General features: G+C 43.9%; 1 protein-coding gene across 3 annotated transcripts in view; it reads right to left on the bottom strand.

Annotated features, from left to right (window-relative positions):
* Positions 1-16141, bottom strand: part of DDO (D-aspartate oxidase) — a 66923-nt gene extending 50782 nt beyond the window's left edge. The window contains exons 1-3 of one of the 3 annotated variants that reach the window (XM_081044562.1): positions 15881-16141; positions 4617-5096; positions 2092-2209 (exon numbers count right to left, since the gene is read on the bottom strand). In XM_081044562.1, the coding sequence (XP_080900688.1) occupies positions 2092-2209; positions 4617-5096; positions 15881-15933 (651 nt within the window). In that variant the 5' untranslated portion in view covers positions 15934-16141. The remainder of the gene's footprint in view (positions 1-2091; positions 2210-4616; positions 5097-15880) is intronic. The other 2 variants (XM_081044563.1, XM_081044569.1) reach the window with 2 other exon arrangements.
* Positions 16142-16995: the final 854 nt, after the last annotated feature.

Below are 16995 nucleotides of genomic sequence, written 5' to 3'. Positions count from 1 at the left end.
TTCTGAGTCCACCCCCACTTCCTACTGGTTACTTCTGTCACTGGGTTCAGACAATCCATACAACTACCTAAATAATTCCAAAAGACTCCTTGATCCCTTCACTACTGTCACCACTGATAACACTCGGTTCCTGTCATCTACCCTGACCCCACCCCCACACAGCAGCCAGAATGACTACTGCACCTTGCCTGAACCCCTTCAGTGGATTTCCATTGCCTTTAGGATATCAAGCAAACTCTATCATCCTACAAGGCTCTGCCCAATCATCCCTCTTCCGTTCAGCGCCATCAATGTACTTCACCTCCTCTCCATTCTCCAGACACCTGGCCCTTTGATTCCTTCTCATCTCAGGGCCTTCTCACTTGCTGCTCCCTCTGTTCTTCTGTCACCCATCCTTGGGAACTAAAAAGCCCCTAATGCTCCAGACTCCCCACCCACCCACACCACCAGGAAAACTCAGCCACTGTTGTGCTTCCATTGTCAACATTGTATGTATTTCTTCTTAAGACAGCCCAACAAAATCTTGCCTTCCCCACTGCACGGTAGGGTTACAGCCTGGTCTGGTTTACTTAGCATTTCATTCTGTAAGGAGATCAATAAATGTGCTGAGGACATAAATCTGCCTGCATCTTCTCTACTCAGAATTCTACCACAAGCACATTTCCCATGAAAATCAAAGGAAACAGCCACAGAAAATTAAGGCCACATTTTGTATTCTATGGGTGGCTGCCTCATTTTCTTGGCTCTGGAAACCAACACATGGTATTTTGCAGGACTGAAACAGGTATTTTCAGAATTATCCTCTGAAGTCTTCCAAAAGCAGACATCCACACTCTCTTGATTACCTGTGCCTCTGGTGAGCTATGATTCCTACCAGAAGGTCCCTTTGCAAATCTCACTCTGCAGTTACAGAGCCATTTCCTCTTATTCTGTCCTCAGCAGAGATAAAACTTCTGGCTATTATCTTTTGTATTAAAAATGCCTTACATTCCTAAATAAATATATACATATATTTACTTTCTTTTTTTAAGGGGCAACATCTTCAATTCTCCTGATTTTTTTTCTTTTTTATCCTTGGTCATCTGTGTGGCTTTCTAGGAGCTGTTTCCAGCATCAGAGAAAACTCCAAAACAAAACCACCTTGCTCTCTGAGGAAGTACAGTGACCTCTCCTCTGAGATTGTAGTCTTCGGCTCCTCCCTCGACCCTTCGATCATCCATGCTGGTGAGAGGGAATGCCTACCCTTCTCTATGCTCAGCAAGATCACAAGCTCCTCCCGCAGATAAAAACTTTACTCCATTATTCTTGATCAGTGCCCTTCAAGTGGAATCGCTGCTGCTGTTGTTTGGTAGTTTGGAACCTGTGTGACAGCCTCGCCAAGTGTGGAAGCAACATCCTCACTCACAGGTCCATTTCCAGGAACAGTCACCATTGTACGAAGTGCCTAACTACGTGCCAGCTGCTGTACTGCAGACGTTTACTTGAATTTCACTGAATCCTGGTAACAACCCCGCGATGCAGGTATTATTTTCTACAGTTTCCAGTTTAGAAACTAAGGCTCAAAGAGGATGACATGTTTTCCCAAGGTCACACAACTAAGAAGCCAATATATGACAAAGCTGTATTCAAACTCATGCCCTTTCCACTACACTACCCTGTTCCTCATAACAGACGGCCTATTGCCTTCTTGTTTTCATTCTTACTGCACATTATACAAATGACTTTCTTAACAATGCACCTTAACCATCTGTTTGGCTCATATACGAGTACAGGACCTAACTAGACCAATATGATTAATTGCTCAGAAATAAAGCGATTGTGCCATGTGGATCACGTGCAAGGGAGAGTCAAACAAAGTTTCTGCCTGGTAAGCACCAATTTTTCATTTTAATCAGTTCCATTCTAAACAGAGGGTATTAATATTCTGCAGAAAAACTTCTGCAAGGGAGTGAACAAAGGTTAATCCTTCATCTCTCTCCCTAGATTCTAAATGAGCAAATCTAAGGGAGTTAAGGTTTAATGTGAAAATACTGCTGTAGAATTAAAGAGATAAGAAAAAAAAAGAAAAGAAAACCAAAAACCGCAACTCACAATAGCAAGAAGAAAGCGTGCGAGCATGAAGCTGTAGTAATCAAACGTGAATGCCACTGCTATGCCAAACACATGCATGCCAATGCTTGTGGACCACAAGACCGGTCGTCTTCCTACCCTGAAAAAGAAGAATTAACAGCGGAAGAAGCAAGGTATAGTTGTAAAGGTTGAAACATCCACCCCAATTCATGAAACATGAGTGTTACCTACATTTTTAATAGCTTATGTATTTGATTGCTGTGATTCACTCATTTTGGGCAAATCACAAGTAAACACATGATTTCTTCAGGTGGCCAGTCTGCTGACATCCATATATGATCACGCTAGGTGATCCCCAGAAGACCTCCTAATTTGGGGATTTTGGGAAAGAGGACGGAGAATTTGTCCTTTCCTTCCCAGGACTTCCACTCTCTGACCTGTTGGATCATCTTCCCTGTAGGGCTGGCTCTGCCCACCACCGGTGAGGCGCTCCTGCTAAGTCCCTCTAAATACAGAGGTCTTGCTACATTCTGCTCCTAGACTAAGTAGCTTACTTGCCCTATATTTTTATTACTGGAAGTGGTATTTCTTTGTCTAAAAAATAAATACATTATGTTCCTAAAAACTGAGATATAATTCACATGGCATAAAATTCAACTTTTTAAAGTATGCAATTCAGTGACTTTTAGTGTAGTCACAGAGTTGTGCAACTTTCATCACGCTTTAATTCCAGGATATTTTCATCACTCCAAAAAGAAACACTCTGCATCCAGGAGCCATGATTCCTCATTCTCTGCTCCCTCCAGCCCTTGACAACCACTAATCTACACTCTGTCTCTATAGAGTTGCCTATTCAGGACATTTTATATAAATGGAGTCACATAATATATGACCTTTTGTGCCTGGCTTCTTTCACATAGTATAATGTTTTCAAGGCTCATCCATGTTGTAGCATGTATCAGTACTTCATTCCTTTTTATGACTACTTACATTCCATTGTATGAATATACCACACTTTGTTTATCTATTCATCTGTTGATGGACATTTGGATTGTTTCCACTTTTTGATTATGAACAATGCTGCCATGAACATTCCTGAGCAAGATTTCGTGTGAACTTACGTTCCAATTCTCTTGGGTAATCACCGAGCACTGAAATTGCTGGGTCATATAACCCTACGTTTTAACTTTTTGAGGAACTGAAAAACTGTTTTCCAAGGTGGCTGCCCCGTTTTCACAATCCCAACAGCAGGGTATGAGGGTATGAATTGCTCCACATCCTCCACAGCACTTGTTATTGTCTGTCTTTTTCATTATAGCCATCCTAGTGAGTGTGCAGGGGCATCTCATTGTGGTTTCGATTTACAGTTCTCTAATGATCAATGATGTTGAGCATTTTTATATGTGCTCATTGAACATTTGTATATATTCTTTAGAAAAATACCTATCTAAATCTTTTGCCCATTTTTAAATTGGGTTTTTTGTTATTGAGTTGTAAGAGTTCTTTATAGATTCTGAATACTAGACCCTTATTAGATGTGCGACTTGCAAATATTTTCTCCCTGTGATTTGTCTCTGACAGATAGTTTTAAGGCAAAAGAATATAGTCCTGAGATTCCAACCAACAGGCTTGCCCGGCACAGCAGAGGATACGCAAGCAAATAGGGAACTATCATCTTCACGCCCTCAGCCTTCTCTGCTCTCACACACACTAGTGGGGATTGTTGGACCTACACATGAATATCCCCCAATCTCATTTGAGCCTTGAATGCCATTTAAAACTATTTTCTTACCCATACCTTATCAATGCCCTCTACCACCTACAGTTGTTCACTCACAGCAGATGAGAGCTATCTCTTGCAGGGAACAAAGACCATCAAAGACGGACAATACCGGATCTTATATTAATTTTTGCTCCAAAAGACGCATTAAAGCTGATTGTCTGGCTAGGTCTTATTTTCAGGGAAGCATGGTAGTTACTTTATCTGTGCCTGGTAATTCCAATATTTAAGTCTTTGTGCAGAAGTCTGCTTCTGCTGCTTATTGCTGTCGGGCTATACCTCTTAAAAGCAAGTCTACTTAACAACAACAACAACAACAACAAAACAAAACAAACAAACAAACAAAAAAAAAAAATATATATATATATATATATATACATATATTCAAAGTAATAACCAGTATCTGTTGAGTAGTTATGTGTCCAAGATACGTTTTCTGTATTAATTTCACAATAACCCTTTGAGGTGAGTGATATTGTTGTAATCTCCAGCTTACAAACAAGATTCCAAAACACAAGTTAGGCAATTTGTCCAGGGTCCACAGCTAGTAAGTAGAACCAGGATTTAAACACAGACCAACTGTATTCAGAACCCATCCTCTTACCGCTATGTTATTTTGTGTCTGTTATTTAACATATCAGCAAAGAGGTAGGTATTTAGTCATGAAAATGACTACAGTTTTGAACATAATTCCCTGTCCCCTAAGAAAACCATACAGAAAAATGAACTCTACACTGATGCAGCAATCCTAAATATTTCATTTTACCTGTCAGAAAGGTAGCCAAAAACCAGCGCTCCCAGCAGTACTCCAAACATAAAAGTGGGCTGGATCAGCTTTGCAAACCATTCTCGGTTACAGACCAAGTCCCACTGAGTCACCACAGTGTTATCCCATTTGCTCTTGTCATAGATGAAGCCATCCAAGCAAGAAAAACCACTCTTATGGCCATCATAATCATAGTTCAAACTCGAGTTGTTATCCCTCCGGAACCTGTAACATCTTGTGAGCTCCCAGACCTCACCGTCCTCTAGTTGTACTACAACGTAATCCTCACGGCCAGTGGGAAACAGGGTCCAGATGTCATCCAACCTCCACAACGAGGTATTGTGGAAAAGAATCCGACTCACGTTGCCTGGGGGCCTGCAGGTATGCTTGGGGAACATGGTCATAAACACAGAAGCCAAGTAGTGGATACCACAAGATATGTTCTGGAAGGCACATGTAAAATAGACAAATATCTGGTATCTGGAAAGAGAAGAAAAGCAAGTTGTTATATCTGGCCTATACATAAGCAAATATGAAGGGTCTCTGTCATGTTTAGCTTTATATATACATACAGATGGTAAATACAGAAATAAATGTTCGGGTGCACAGTTTAGTATATATACATATATATTATATAATATATAATATATAACATATATAATATACATTACATAGCTCTATCTTTTGAGAGGGCTTAGAAGCAATAACATGCCAATAGCAACAAGCACACCCAGTGCCCTGATCTTGATTTCTAAATACTACACCCCATTAAAAGGAACCAGAAAAAAATGGCTGATTATAAGACCAGGAGAGGGAGTATACAAAATATGCCTGGAGCATCTTGTAATTTCAGAAAGCAAGGAAGTGCTCAAAGTATAAATAGATGGAGGCATGTTAAAGGCACACAGGAACCAATCTGAAAGAGCTCCAGGTGGCTACACTGAAATAATTTGAGCAACAAAATAAACAGCATAGTATACCCCGAATAAACAGCATAGTATACCCCGAAGTATAAAATAAATATATGAGTACACATTGTCACGGTTAAGTTTACGTATCAGTTTGACTGGGCTAACAGATGTCAAGATAGCTGGTAAAACATTATTTCTGGGTGTGTCTGTGAGGGTGTTTCTGGAGATTAGCATTTGAACCAGTAAACTGAGTAAAGAAGATTGCCCACACCAATGACGTTGGGCATCATGCAATTGTTGAGGGCCTGAATAGAGCAAAAAGGTGGAGGAAGGACAAATTCACTCTCTCTGCTTGGGCTGTGACATCCATCTTCTGCTGTCCTTGGACATTGATGCTCCTGGTTCTTGGACTTTCAAACTGGGACTTACACCATCAGCCCTTTGATTCTCAGGCCTCTGGACCCAGACTAAATTACACCACTGGCTTTCCTGGGTCTCCAGCTTGCAGATGGCACATTATGGGATTCCATAATCATGTGACTCAATTCCTGTAATAAATTTCCTCTTATCTATATCTATATACACATGCACCTCTATATCTATAAAAATATATACATATATTTATATACCCTATTGCTTCTGTTTCTCTGGAGAATCCTGACAAATACACCACACTAATGTAAATAAATGATCGAACAAATAAATAAAAAGGAGGAAAGAGACAAATCTTTCTTACAGTAAAGTTCCAACTAATATCTGTAACCATTCCCCCTCCACAGGAGATGGAGCTTAATTCCCACTCTTTACGCCTTGAAGGTGGGCTAGACTTAGTGGCTTATTTCCCAAGAACATAGTAGAAAAAGGAAAAAAAACAGTAACTTTACAGTGGGCAATCTAGCAAACACCATCTTAACCAAATGTTGCAGGTTAACACCCCCCACGATGTGTGGATATCGTGCACCCCTCGTATGATAGGAAGAGCAGGCACTTCACCTCTATGGACTTTGTTCCCAAAACCAAAACCCTGGTCTAATCATGAGAAAAACAACAGATAATCCCAGATTGGGGGACATTCTACAGGCTGCATGGCCAATACTCCTGAAGACAAGGTCATTAAAAAAAAAAAAACAAGGAAAGACTGAGAAAGTGTTACAGACCAGAACTCCCTGGGAGACAAGACAAGGAAATGCAATGTGATCCCCAGGATTGGATCAGAGAATAGGAAGAGGACCTTCGCGGACTACTGAAACTAGTGAAAAATCTAGAAAAAAAAACTAGTGAAATCTATATGAAAGTCTAGAGTTTAGTTAATAGTAATATACTAATGTCAGTTTCTTGGTTTTGACAACTATGTCACGGTCAGGTCAGATGTTAACAATGCGGAAACTGGGTGAGATGCACATAGGTACTCTCTGTACTACCTATGCAATTTTTCTGTAAACTTAAAATGATTCAAAACTTCAAAGATTATTCAAAAGTTTAAAACTAAATGTAGGGTCTCCAAATTTACAGACTCAAGCCAACAGTGACACATTTTCAGAAATAAAAATTGTCTCCCAAGGACAACTGTGCCGATGGGACAACAGGATAAAATACATAAAATTTGGACTGCCCCACCAATTTCAAACCCCTGGAATTAAGAGTCAGAACAGCCCCTGTGGGCAGTTGATTTCATGGTTTAGATTTAAAATAGAATCAGTTCAGACAGTGAAGAACTTTACTATACAACCATCATCACAGAAGTAGGAAATAGGTCCTGTCAGATCACACTGAGGCAAAATTACACTATGGACACGTGTGATCTTTGTCTTCCTTCCTATTTTCAGACCTGCCCAGCCACCTGCTCCCTCTCACTTGAAGGTCTGACCATCCCTTAGCACAGCGGTTCTCAAACTTTTTGGTCTCAGGAGCCTTTACATTATTAAAAATTGTGAGGACCCCAAGGGGCTTTTCTTTATGTGGGCTATAGCTATCAATTTAATCCATTTAAACATAACAATAACATGTAGCTATAGTTTTCAAAACAAAACTAGTGAGAAGAGTGGCACATTCAAAACTTGGATTAATACACTGTCACTAACATTTCAGAAATCTAATAGTCCAGGAATTTATATGGATTCATATTGGTTCCATAAGATGTTCGATAGACAAATGCTGGCTCACATTTCAAACAGATAATAACTACAACCGACAAGTGAGTACGCATATGATTTATTCATAGCAAAAATTTAGGACACGTGATAAAGAATATTGTTTAACATCTTAGAAATTATATCGTAAACACTAGTAGATTTCCTGCGTTTGAGAAACATACCATGCCTAATAAACTAATGTCCCTTTAAAAACATAATAAATGTACTAAGCTAGGAGTTCATGAAAGTGTTGTTAATCCTTAGACAAACCTTTCTTAATAAATTTGTGGATGAGGAAAAGAAAACTTGGATTAATAGAAGACAGCTAGTTTGTCTGCGCCTGCTTTCAATCTGATGATTATTATTACACGTCACATAGTCTCTGGAAAACTCCATTGTACTTTCATGAGATAATGAGAATAAAGAAGGCAACTAACGTGTTAGTATTACTCTGAAAATAGTCTTGGCCTTGCAGACCCCAGTGATCTGCAGGTCACATTTGAGAACTGCTGGTCTAGCCTATTCCTTCCCTTCTCTCCACTTCTTCCTTTTTCCCTCCACACTCAATGCCCCCAGAGCCCTTCACTGCCTGCTTCTCTCAGGTCTCCCTTTTCTATTTACTTCCCCCTTCTCCACTTTCACTCATTCTCTCCCTATTACTTTCTCTTCTCTGACCACAATATGCAACTGAAGTACTGCTGTTATTTATGTTGATTTTTTAAAGGATACAAGGTGAATGTTTTCTATTATAGTTCTCTATCAAACCAACAAAAAAAGTCCCATAAAAGGTTGAATGAAGTCCCATAAGGGTAGCAACTGTGGTTCAGTCACTTTTAGTATCTCCTGTAGCACGCAGCCTGGTGGCTAAGTGCAGTGTACGTAAAATGTCATGAAATTGGGCTGAACAGCGCTGAAGTTAATGCGGACTCGTACCTCTAGGAAAAAGAAGTGTTCAAGAAGCCAGTGTAACCAAAAACATTTTGACTGGCTTCCCCATCGGTAAATAAATAAATAAATAAATAATGTGTGTGTGTGTGTGTGTGTGTGTGTGTGTGTGTGTGTAGACATATAAAAGGAGCATATATGCATGCATATATTCATATAATACTGAATATATTATGTTGAAATACAAATTCACACATATACATTTACTTATATACATACATGCATATGTAAAATGGGTGTGTTTATGGAACTCCAAATCATCACCTCTGCCCACTACACTAGTAGGTGAACACACCCCACTTTGGAGACTATCCCAAGTGACAATACTAGGCAAAGTCACAGAAGTGGTGCTGCGATGTGTCCCGTTGGTGACCTCCCCAAGTCCTCAGGGCTGACTGCCACGCTGGCACGCTGCCAGCATTCCTCACTTCTCATAGAACCTCATGGAGATAAACAGTGAGTAAAATGGAAGCCATTTAAAGTGCTGGGGCTGTCAGGACCCCACGGGCTGGTGGTGCTGGCCATAGTTTCAAAGCTGATCTCTGTATCTGGTGCTGGCCCCAGCAGCCAGTTCAGAGAAGAAAAACAAAACAAAAAGCAGGCAGGAAAAAAAAAGTGTCTTTTTTCTAGCAGGAGAAGGAGGACAGGACACACAAATTGCTATTCTCATGGTCTCTTTGGGGTGAACAGCCAAAAGAGCGTGAAGCCCCAAAACGTGTACCCTCGGGGCTAATGGAAGCCAGCTCTGTTTTTCCAGAAAAGGTACCCCTGCCAAAAGAAAAGTGATCAGAAACCAGCCTCAGTCTATTCCATGCAGAGGAGCCGGGCAGAACAGCAGTCTGAGAAGACAAGCCTGAGTTGCTCTGGCTCAACAGACCCCAAAAGGCTAAGACCAGGGTTTCAGAGTGGTGCTTGAGCCCTCACTCCTGCAGGTAACCAGCCCTCACCTCACGCACTGACTGCTGGCCATCACCACAGAGCCTCAGGGTCAGGTTCTGCCCTTGGCCTGCACACACTATGCTACCTGTGAGCACCTGGCATGGATGGTAGAGCACTCGCCCTCAGGTAACACGCTCCTGCATTCAGGAGGTATTTCTTCCTTCCCTGCCATTTTCCCAGGAAGCATTCCCCAGCCTGCAGGAATAATCACTAGCTAGACGGGCTCTGTTAGAGAATTTCATCCGAGTGGTTCTGTTCTATCAAACAGACTCTAGACAGGCCTGTTCTTAACACAGCAGAGGTCCTCATTTCCCCACTTCCCCACGTCCCCCGCCCAGGTGCTGTACGGAACTTGTTAGTCGTACATTGTCTTGCTCACTGAACATATTCTGCTAACGCCTTATGTTGGACCACGCTTTACAGTTTAAGCACTTTCACGTTCATTCTCTCATCTATCATTTCGACGTACTTCAAACTTGGCGGGCTACCTGAGATTTGGTGATCAAAACATCTTTGCTTAGCAAATCACTCATGTACATGAAATGGAAAGCTAATCTTACTTAAGAAAACAGTTCGTATTTACTAATTCTCTTTTTTAAACCAAGCACTTAAGTGTCTCTACTTTGCTGTCAGATAATAGACTAATAGGTGTTACTGTCTGCCCTTGAAAGTAATAAAACTCTACCTCCCTAAAAGTAACCAACATCATAAAGTATTCAACATCATAAAGATATCAACTCTCCCAAAGTTAATTTATAAATGTAGTATTCAATGTCGTGTATGTAACTGCACAATGTTAGAAACTTAAATATTCCTCAGCAGGAGACTGGTTACATCCATCATGGTAAAGATATAAACAGTGCCTAGGAAATGCCAGAGGGCAAGGGCAGTGTGGAGTTCTTCACTAACAGCAAGCTCCGGGGATCCCGTACAGATTGAGAACCACCCTCTCCAGCTCATTACAGTGGAGCCTGTGGTGGGTCAGCCTCTCACTGCCAGGCCCCATGGCAATGGACTTGGGCATCAGGTCCTCTTGAAACCAAATCCTGTTTGGGCATCCAATAATAATACCACTCCTTATGAACATGACTGAGAATGTAGCATAAATCACATATAATGCACCTATTTAGAATTCTTTTACTCCCTCCCACCCACCTAAATTTCAACTCAGAAAATTACGACACAGCCGCTGCAAATGGCAGACAGGTTTTGTCTGTCTGAAGTTCACCTGCCTGCCCCTGAAGGAATCTGGGTTTGGTACCTAAGTGGCCTCAGCACCTGGAGTGGCCCCACCGCTGAAAAGCTCACATTCTGCTCACTGACCACGACCTCCCATCCTCCTCGTTGCCCCCGTCCCTCCCACTGGCCCCATTTCCAGGAGGCTCCAGGTGTCCAGTCTGTGGATCCCACCAGCTTCTCTAGCTGACTGCCAACTTCCCCGCCAGCCTGAATCCCAGTCAGCGCTAGAGCTATTCTCGAAATCCCTGGTCACGGTCTCTGCTCACACACACACTTCCCAGCAGAACACCCGTCCTGGCCAGCCTCTGAAGCTAGGATTTATCTTCTCTGCCATACCCCTAGTGATTGTGGGTCAGGAGATGTGAGGTGGGCTTCAGGACACCACATGAGCTTCCTATGAGATTCTGATATGGATGAGGAACTGCCCCGGGAAATCAAATTCTCTGGGGGTGATACAAGGTTTGATAATTAAAACATTTAACAACTGTTGTGGAGCAATTGGAACACTCACCAACAGCTTGTGAGGGTGTAATTTGTTGCAACCACTTGGCAAAACTGTTTGGTAGCTGACCACATGCACACTCAGTGACAGAGCAATTCCTCTCCTAGGTATACAACCAACCAAATGTCTGCACGAGCACCCCAAAAGACATACACGAGAGCCTATTCATAATAAGCCCAACTTGAAGACAATGTAAATGTCTATTGACAGCAAATGAATAAACTCTGGTATATTCACGTCCTGACTACTATACAGCAAAGAAAATCAGCAAACGACTGTGACATACAATATGAGTGAATCTTACAAACACAATGTTGAACAAAAGAAGCCAGAGAGAGAGTATGTGGGTTTTTTTACTGCATTTATATAAAGTTTAGAATGAGGCAAAATGAACCTATGATGTTAGGTGTGAGGAGAATAGTGAGTTTTGGGGGACAGCGAGGGAGAGTGCTTGGGAGAGGGCATGAGAAGGGGTGATCTGGGTGGTAACATGGCTGTGCTCACTTTATGATGATTCATCAGGTTGTAGATTATGGTGCGTACTTTACTGAATATGTGTAAGATATCAATTTTAAAGTTTTGTATCTGCAAAACTCAGGGAGAGGGAAAAGTATTCAGCAATGCCCCTGCTGAGGCACGACTGGAATGGGTGCCAAGGCACGCCCAGTCTGTCCACATGGTGCCTGCCAGCTGGATTTCAGCCTCGAAGGCCACTGAGTCTTTACTGACAAGGAGGTGTCTTGCCTGAACACTACATTATTTACCCAGATGCCTATTGGAGGCCCCAACCTGGAATTCCCACAAGACACTCAAGAGTCTCAAACTGATCTCAATATCCGAGCCCCCAGCCTACCCCACTGAGAGTATAACTGTTTCTGACTGTAGGGCACCATCAAACACAAACACCAGAAATAGGGGCACAGAGAGTGGTGTGGGGTGCTCCCATGGTCCGTCCCACTTCTCCTTCATGCCTTAGGGCAAGAGGTCCTGTGTATTCCACCTGTTAAAACAGCCCTGTCCCCCCTGTTCCCACCCCTCCTGCCTTGGTCCAGACCCTCATTATCTCCCACCTGGGCTCCTCCCTGAGTCTCGTCTGGTCTCCTTGCCCTAAATCCTGCCCCTCCAATGCACTTTCCATTCTGCGTAGTGATTTTCCTAATACCCAGACTCCTTAGTATGACATTCAAAAATACTCTTGGGGGTGATTGTCAGCTTCCCTTGCATCCTCACACTCCATACTCCAGAAAGAATAAACCACCTAGCAGTCCCCAAAAGCCATGCTAGTTCACATAAATGTTTTTCCATGTGCTGGGATGATCCTAAGCATTCTTGCAATTTAAACTTCTCTTTAGCTTTTGCAATGACAACTTCTTGAAACAACAAAGCCTTACTTCCTTAGGGGTCTAGCATTCTAGCATATCACTCTCTCCCTCACAAAGACTCCTTTGTCCATCAGGTGTCATCCATGTGCCCAACCTAAGGCCCGTCCAGCACGATAGACTTACAAATCCAATACAGCACTTGCCCTCAGCTGGAGACACACATAAATGGAAGAAGCATCATACAGACACAACAGGCAGAAGGCCCAGGTGCAAGAAAAGAAAGATGACCGGGACCCCTTGGAAATTGACCCGTGAAATGTGGGTGATAGGTTAAAGGCAATTACTTCCAGTCTTAGACTTACTATCATTCTGTATAAAGAACTGGTGGTACCCCACTGTGGCTAAGAGCATGGACTACAGAGCCAGACTGCCGAGGTTTGAATCTTGACTCTAATATTTACCAGCTGGCACCGTGGGCAAGATCCTTAACCTAGTTGTGCCTCGGTTTCCTCATCTGAAAAATGGGTTGTTGTGGGAATGGAAAGACTTACTACTTGTAAAGCACTATGGCACATTGTAGGTGCATACAAGTATTGGCGATGTTCATGTTCATAAAGTGAAGTTAAACAAGAAAAGCCATAAAAGCTCATATATTAAAGAAAAACACTACCTATATCCATAAATATAAGTCGCCCAAGGATCTACAGTCCAAATCTGACATTTTAAACCATCTCTTCCCTTATCCCGGGACAACTCTGGGATCCAGGTTCTTAGATCCCCCGACACAGATGCCTGAATCTGTTTCCTCAGTTCCCTCTCACATGCGGCTGAAGCTGTGAAGTCTATGAAACTTCAATATAGTTTCAAGACAAGTCCTGGAACTCCTTTTTAACTCTTCTTAGGTGTCCTGCTTTCCTCTTTTAAAGATGATTAGAATAGTGCTTTCTCACCCTAGAAATGACTAATGAGAAACGAGAGACAATTAGGGATCTCTACTTAACACATTCACTAGGTTTCCTTAAGAAAAGACTTATAATGCACAATAACCTCACTTTCTAAACAATAGAGACCAATCAGAGCAAATACCAGAGGAAATATGGGGTACTGTGTTATAGTCACACTGTTTTCAAACCTTCTGCTGCAAACTTTGGGTTGTTACCCCTTTCCTTCCTTCCAGCTGCTTTCACAATCAACCCCTCCCACCAGGATGGAGACTCAGGTAACAACAATAGCCATGATTTATTAAGAACTTACTGAATAATTATTGAGGCTGGCTAAGAGCTGTCTCGCAAAATCCATTCTCCCCTTCTTTCACCATGGTGAGCTACATTTGACCATGTGGGTGAGGACAATGGGAGCAGCTGCCCCAGGCGGAGAGGGAGCCCCATGGGTAGATGGCGGAGCTGCCTCACCCACTTGGGTCACCCGATGACCCCATGGAACAGAACCTGCCTTGGACAGTGACTGGAGAGGAGCAAACTTCCAATTGAGGGGTCTCAAATTTTTGTTATAGCACCTTAGCCAAACACTACTATTAACCTTAGTTAATCCCAAAATACATGGGGAAAGGATGGTATTAGTACCATCCTCGTAGGGTTACTGTGAGGATGAAATGAGAGGCTGCATGTGGACTCCTTATAATAAACATTTGTAGTACTATTCTTACCCCCATTGTACAGATGAAGAAGTGATAGTTAAAATGCTCAAGACCATATAGTCACGATGTGGTAGAGCCAGGATTGGAATTCAGACATCCAACCCCAGAGCTGATCTTTTATCCTCCTGCTTCCAGAAGGAAAACATGAGATCATATATAAAGGGCCTGGCCAAGTCCCGGGGCTGGTACCTAATTGGGCTCAGGAGAGCATCACGGCAAAGAACATGACCTGTGGAGGCCAATGGACATCCAATGACATCCAATTCTGCTTGGCTATTACTAGGTTTGTGATTCAGGCACAAGCCTCAGTTTTCTCATGTGTAAAATGAGAGTGATGCTACCAGTCTCACAGGGCTGCAGTGAAGATTAAAGAAGAGAAGATGTACGAAGAGTTTATGACCGAGTGAGGCAAAACTCAGCACCCACTAACACGCAGGTATTAGGAAGAAACAGGGGAGAGCTGGAGGCCCTGCTCCTTCTCCACCTGCTCCAGTAGCTTCCTTTTTGCAAACACTGGGAATCATAACCAAAACCTGTGCACCTTGCCACCTTGAAGAGCAGCACCATCATTTCTGCACTACCGACCTGGGAGAAGGTGGTGAGGCAGGTATTATTATGACTCCCATTTTGTGGATAGGAAAGTGAGACACAGCATTCCCAGAATTACGTTGGAGGCAAGTGGCAGGCCATGATTCAGACTTAGCGCCAAACCTCCGATCAGCATATTGTATGGCACCTCACCCAGCTTCCTCTCCGAAACAGCTAGGATGAGACAGAGAAGCCTTTCTGAATGAATGAATGAATGAATGAATGAATGAATGAATGAATGAATGAATTTTTAAAATTCTGTTATTAATTTAACAAATGAAAAGAGAATGGGTAGTGTACCAAGATTAAACCTAGGTCCCACCATTAAGTAGTCGTGGGTCTTTGGCCCTACCGGCCTCAGTTCCACAATCATCAAAATAAAGATTAAAACACCTTTGCAAGATCCCCACTGGGCATCAAATGAAACACTGCGTGTAACCAACCACCTGGCACAGTGTACCTGGCACATATTGGTTTCTATGCAGGCAATAAACTCTGACTAAGGGTTGTTCCTGGGGCAACACCTGCCAGGCGCTGAGAGAGACCCCAGGGGGTGGCGGGGCTGGGCAGGAATCTTCTGCAGAAGTGAAAGGAGGGGGTTTGGCGGATTAGAGAAACGTGCGGCCAGTAACAGGCACTCCTCTATTCGTGTGACCGACCTCTCCGGCGGGGCCTCCCGACTCCGGCCCCCCCCCCAAGGCGCGCTGCAGACCCCACCAGTCCCGCAGCAGGAGCGCCAGGCGGCCCGCGCCCACCATTCCCGAAGCAAGCCCCAGTGCCCCTCTGCAGGATATGGGGAGGTCCCGCTGCCAGAGTTTGAGAGCACTAGCCCAGCTCAGACTCAGGAGTCTGGACACGGGTCTCCCAGCTTCCCTGGGACACATGGGGTGGAGATGTTTTCAGATCGCGAGCGCAGCGCGAGAACCCCATTGCAACGGAAAGAAACAGACCCCACCGGCGCCTCCAGCCACGTGGCTCCCGCTGCCCCTAGGCTGTCCTTCCTCCCCACCCCCAATTCCAACTCCCTACCTGCCAAAGTGCCCCACGCGGTCAAAAATCAGCTCCAAATTGCCCGACCCCATGGTGAGGTCGTGCACTGCGCTCGGAAGCCGGGTGCGCCAAACTCGCTCAGTGCCGGGGGCTGCCGGCACCCAGCCCCGCCCAGCACGGAGGGTGCCGCCTCGGGGAACCTCCCTGCGCACGCCAGCCGCGCCCCCTGGGGGCCGACCCGGCCTTCTCTTGTCCCGCCCTGACGTGCCAGGGACGCTGGCGGGGCCAGACTTTGTTCCTCCCTCTGTTCTTCAGTCCCTCCCCCCACCCCCCAAACCCCCCACCATGACCCCCCCGCCCCCAGCTGAGCAGCCTCTGGCCTCTTCCCCAGCGCGCTGTGGTCCGTGAGGGAGCCCGCCATCTGACCCTTGACACTCACCGTCCGCGTGGCCTCCACTCTGGAGGGAAGCCCCTGCGCCTCTGGAAAGGTTCGCCCGACAGCCCAAGGCCAGAATACAGAGAGGCTCGGGTTCGGTCTAGGGGCAACAAGAACCTAGGGTCTTCAGAATGGCACACCTTATAACCATGGCTCTCGAAATGTCACGCTTTAGTCTACCGCAGTACTTGGTTTTATACGTACATTTCTGGACTCCACTCTTGAGCACAAATACTCACTTTCCAGAGAAGTCCAACAGTTAGACCGCCAGGACACGGGTCTACAAGACAGCATAGAGAATGGATTCTGATGACCCTGAGAAGTGGCAGCATTTTGCAGAGCTGTGTTCAAGATTTTACATTAACCAAAGGGCAAAGGGAACTCCCTGGGTGGAGAGTTACGCAGAATTGTGAAAACGAACTTGTACTTGTATAGGATTTGAAAAAGAGAGGAAAGCCCATCTCCCAAAGTACTTCCCTCACCTACTGTCACAGAACCTAAAAGAACACCATTCAAGATTTACTTATTTTTGCACCGAATAATCCTCTCTAGACCTTTTCTTTTGAAATGCAAATTACTCCTAGACTGATTAATCCATAAATAATAAACAATTTGGAGTGGATTTTTTTTAAGTAGATTCCTGGTAACTAGAGAGACTTAAGGTGGGAAATGCTAGGTAGTAGGGGGAGCAAGAAGCAATAGTTTTGCCAAGAGCTGA

Source organism: Rhinolophus hipposideros (genome assembly GCF_964194185.1).
Source record: "Rhinolophus hipposideros genome assembly, chromosome: 3".
Taxonomy (NCBI): Eukaryota; Metazoa; Chordata; class Mammalia; order Chiroptera; family Rhinolophidae; genus Rhinolophus; species Rhinolophus hipposideros.
The sequence above is the reverse complement of the archived record's forward strand: the minus strand, read 5'-3'. Positions and strand labels throughout refer to the sequence as shown.